The sequence below is a fragment of the Brassica oleracea genome, chromosome C8 (assembly GCF_000695525.1).
Source record: "Brassica oleracea var. oleracea cultivar TO1000 chromosome C8, BOL, whole genome shotgun sequence".
In the NCBI taxonomy this organism is placed as follows: Eukaryota; Viridiplantae; Streptophyta; class Magnoliopsida; order Brassicales; family Brassicaceae; genus Brassica; species Brassica oleracea.
Window position 1 is genome coordinate 5,978,578 of NC_027755.1, and position 3,820 is coordinate 5,982,397.

Consider the following 3,820-nt stretch of genomic DNA (forward strand, 5'->3'; position numbering starts at 1 on the left):
CAAGAAGCTCAAAGGACTACAAGTTCAGTCATATGATATGTCAGCCGACTTCTTCACCATGTCTACACCAACCACACGTCCATGAAATTTATCTATCAGTTTGGGACGTGCCAATTAAAGGACCAGTTCAAGACTTGGCGCCCATGAAGCTAAACTGTCAAACTGTCCATGCGCCAACTTGAAGAACATACACGGGGTACAAGTCAGGGGGAGTTCATGTGTTGTACTATTTTTCCTTATCCATGGTTTTGTCCCACTGGGTTTTCCTGGAAAGGTTTTAATGAGGCAACATTAAGCATGTTACAAACCCTGAACCGGATGTGTCAATCAAGGGGGAGTGTTATAAACCAAGTGGTGATCGACCCATATCAGGCCCAAATTGTCCGGCCCATCAGCTATCCATCCGGCCCATTCGCTAATGACTTAGGCGAATGAGAGTTTACATTTATCTATACTTGATGTTTATCTTTTTCCATATGTATTTAGGATAAGTACTATTTTTTATTCGTATTAGGAATATGATTTTCTTTTCTCTTATGACGGTCTAAATAAGATGGTATAATATTTGTATAAATATAGACCTCTCGTGATGATTAGTAATAATAAACTTACGTATCATCTCTTTTATAACAATTTTTTTTTTCTTTGGTTATTTCAAGAATAATCCCAAAAAGCGGAACAAAACAAAAGGAAACGACGTTGAATAATGCGTCTTTACAGCCAGATGACGTGTAGGAATATAAATCGTTGGATTATGATCAAAGAAGTATGACTTACTCAAAGTCAAAGGTGAGTCTCATAGAAGTCCCAAAATCGAAGATCTGATCCGACTCGGATTCGTACTTTCAGTGTGGAGAGATGGCAGAAGACAAGGAAGCTACGACGAGTTCGCTCAGCCAAGGACTCGCTCCTCAAGACCCTGAAGATCCTCCCAAGTCTCCTCCCACCTCTCCCAATTCTTCTACTCGCAAGGTTCGCCTTTTACTGATCGATCCTTTGGGTTGAAGAATTCTTATAAATCAATTTCGACCTTGTTCCTCTGATATTTGAATTTTGAAGATCATTTGATGTCATTTCTTGAAAAGTTGTGATGATGAAGAAATAACTTGGGGGGGGGGGGTTCTCAGAGCTTAATTCACTTTTGAGAACTTTTTAGGGATAAAGATTTGGAGATTAAGCTGATTGTTACTCTCTTTACTTGGGAAAATGATATGATTTGCATCTGAACAGGCTTGCTATGCTGTTCTTCAGAGTTGGGTGTCCAAGAAGTTTATGACTGGCTTGTAAATCAACTCTCTTCTTTACAACCACAATTTCAATTTCTAAAATCTGCTACTCTTCTTTGAGTTTAACTGTGTTTATTTATTTATATATTGTCTAGTGTCGTCCTCTTTCCTGTTGCTGTTACATTCCTCATCACCTGGTGGTTTATCCAGTTCGTTGATGGTTTCTTCAGTCCCATATACGAGAGCCTTGGTGTTGACATCTTTGGTAAGCACAATGTATCAGAAGCAGCTAAATGATCCAGGGTCTTGGTCTTGCTGCTATGTTTTCTTGTACTTTCTATAGTTTTAATATTATTGAGTCCGATTCTTAATTGTGACAGTGTACCTGGTAAAACATTTTATTAGTCTTTGAAAGTTTCCTTAATTTCCGACCGTTTTTAAATATCAGATAATGACATCTTTTTAATTCGTTTTGCAAGGACTTGGGTTCATTACATCTGTACTTTTCACTTTCTTTGTCGGAATATTTGCTTCCTCGTGGCTTGGTTCTACCGTTTTCTGGCTTGGGGAGCAGTTTATAAAGAGAATGCCCTTTGTGAGGCACCTTTATTCAGCTTCTAAACAAGTTAGCACTGCTATTTCTCCCGGTAAGTTAGCATATGATTCAGACATCCTTATGATTTTGCTCCTCTTTCTTTCTTTCTACAAAAAACATGTAAACATGTTCAGACGCAATGATTTGGGGACACAAGTAGTTTTATGCTGCTAGGTAGTTTGCCCTTTTGTAACATTTGTTTCTGTTCTCAGACCAAAACACAACCGCCTTTAAAGAGGTAGCAATCATCCGTCACCCTCGCATTGGTGAATATGCATTTGGCTTTATCACATCATCGGTGACACTTCAGGTAGGTGGACAAGAAGAAGTTATAATTATCATATTAATTGAGGAGAGTAAACCAGCATTGACAATGTTATGTTTTACGGTAACAGACGGACCAGGGAGAAGAAGAGTTGTGTAGTGTGTATGTGCCTACGAATCATCTGTACATAGGAGATGTATTTCTGGTGAACAGTGAAGAAATCATTAGGCCAAATTTATCGATCCGAGAAGGAATAGGTCAGGCTTAGTTTGTTATGATTTATCAAGACTACATTTCTGGTAGTAGTTCTCTTTATGAACGTACATGCCTAAGCACATTCGTATTATGTTTGTTTGGATTGCAGAGATTATAGTATCGGTGGGGATGACGATGCCGCAAGTGATATCTCATGTGGACAGGACAAAGAGTAGAACTGCTCACCAACACAGTCATAGGATTCCTCTCAACAGACTTTGATTAATAGCTCTATTCATCTTGTAAAGATACTTTCCACACGTTGTGCGCAGTCCGGAATTATTACTATTACACTTGTTTTATCCATAGTTTAAAATGTTGCTCAGCTTTGTATTGTATTTCTTCAGTTATATTAAAATACTAGTACCTTGAGACAGCATATCATACATGACATCTTGAAACATAAAATGAGGTTCAAAATAAGATTTACATTGAAGAAACTTGGATATCCGCCATATCTTCGTATTTCCTAGTGCCATTGACTTACTCAGCTTGGTAGTTATAAGATGAGAGTTTCACAAGTTGAAATATTTTAGAGGTGATGTCTTACAATTTGACGTATTTCTAACTAGAAGTGTACTTTGTGCAGCAATTGCTGAAGTAAAATATTTTTTATATCCTTTATTTAATTTCATTCACGTGGTCAGAGATGGTATGGTCATTGGTGGCTAGAGTTGTGGCCAAGATGTTTGGGAAGCTTTGGATAAATGAAGTGTAGTTACTAACCTCTTTTTATGTAGCATTCTTCATGAAAATCGATTTCAAACTATTGACTATCCATAACTTTGCTTACGACATTTATGCCACACTCCTTCATAACAATGACCATTACAAAAAGAATTATACATCAAACCCATGGATGAAGTCGGTGTAGTCATGAATAGCAGATGAGAGATGGTAAAAGTTTGGTATATATGGTTAGGAGTAGTGGATCATGGATAGTAACAATCTGATCTTCTGTGTTTTATGGATATTAGCAAACCAAAAACACTTGAGGCATAAACAAAAGATTACAAGAATGCAGAGACCAATGCAGCGAAATTCAGACATTCGCTTGGGCTCAATTGGAAGATTAAAATGTTTGGGCCATAATCGATTGGACCATTCTGCACGTTTTAAAATTTAAGGTTAATTCATGAATACTCAAGATCTGGAGGACCAGATCGACATAGACGGTTGTGGGTAATTGAAGACTCGACAGAGCACAACGTTTAGGTTGGTCTGGTGCTGCTAGCCGGAGGTCATGGAGATGGACAATGAAGGAGACATGGGGTCCCAGGGCTCGTATCGACGAGAAAAGCTTTAAAGCAAAAAAAAAGGGTTTGTCTTCTTAGTCTTTAGTTAGAAAGATAGTTTAGGAATTTCATATTCTAGAAATACGCCACTAGCTGAAAGTATGTGAAAATATTAAATAGGGAAGCTGAAAGTATGTTATAGTGTAATTTTTCTTATAAGATTTATGTTTTTTTCATATCATGA

The 3,820-nt window shown here is 37.6% G+C and overlaps 1 protein-coding gene across 1 annotated transcript; it reads left to right on the forward strand.

Moving 5' to 3' along the window:
- The first annotated feature begins 764 nt into the window (after positions 1 to 764).
- LOC106307997 (protein LIKE COV 2) lies at positions 765 to 2,727 on the forward strand. The gene is made up of 7 exons (XM_013745103.1): positions 765 to 972; positions 1,231 to 1,283; positions 1,382 to 1,491; positions 1,706 to 1,873; positions 2,034 to 2,131; positions 2,217 to 2,343; positions 2,451 to 2,727. Exons 1-7 carry the CDS (start codon positions 859 to 861, stop codon positions 2,561 to 2,563), a joined length of 783 nt encoding a protein of 260 aa, XP_013600557.1. The 5' UTR covers positions 765 to 858; the 3' UTR covers positions 2,564 to 2,727.
- The last annotated feature ends 1,093 nt before the right edge of the window (positions 2,728 to 3,820 follow it).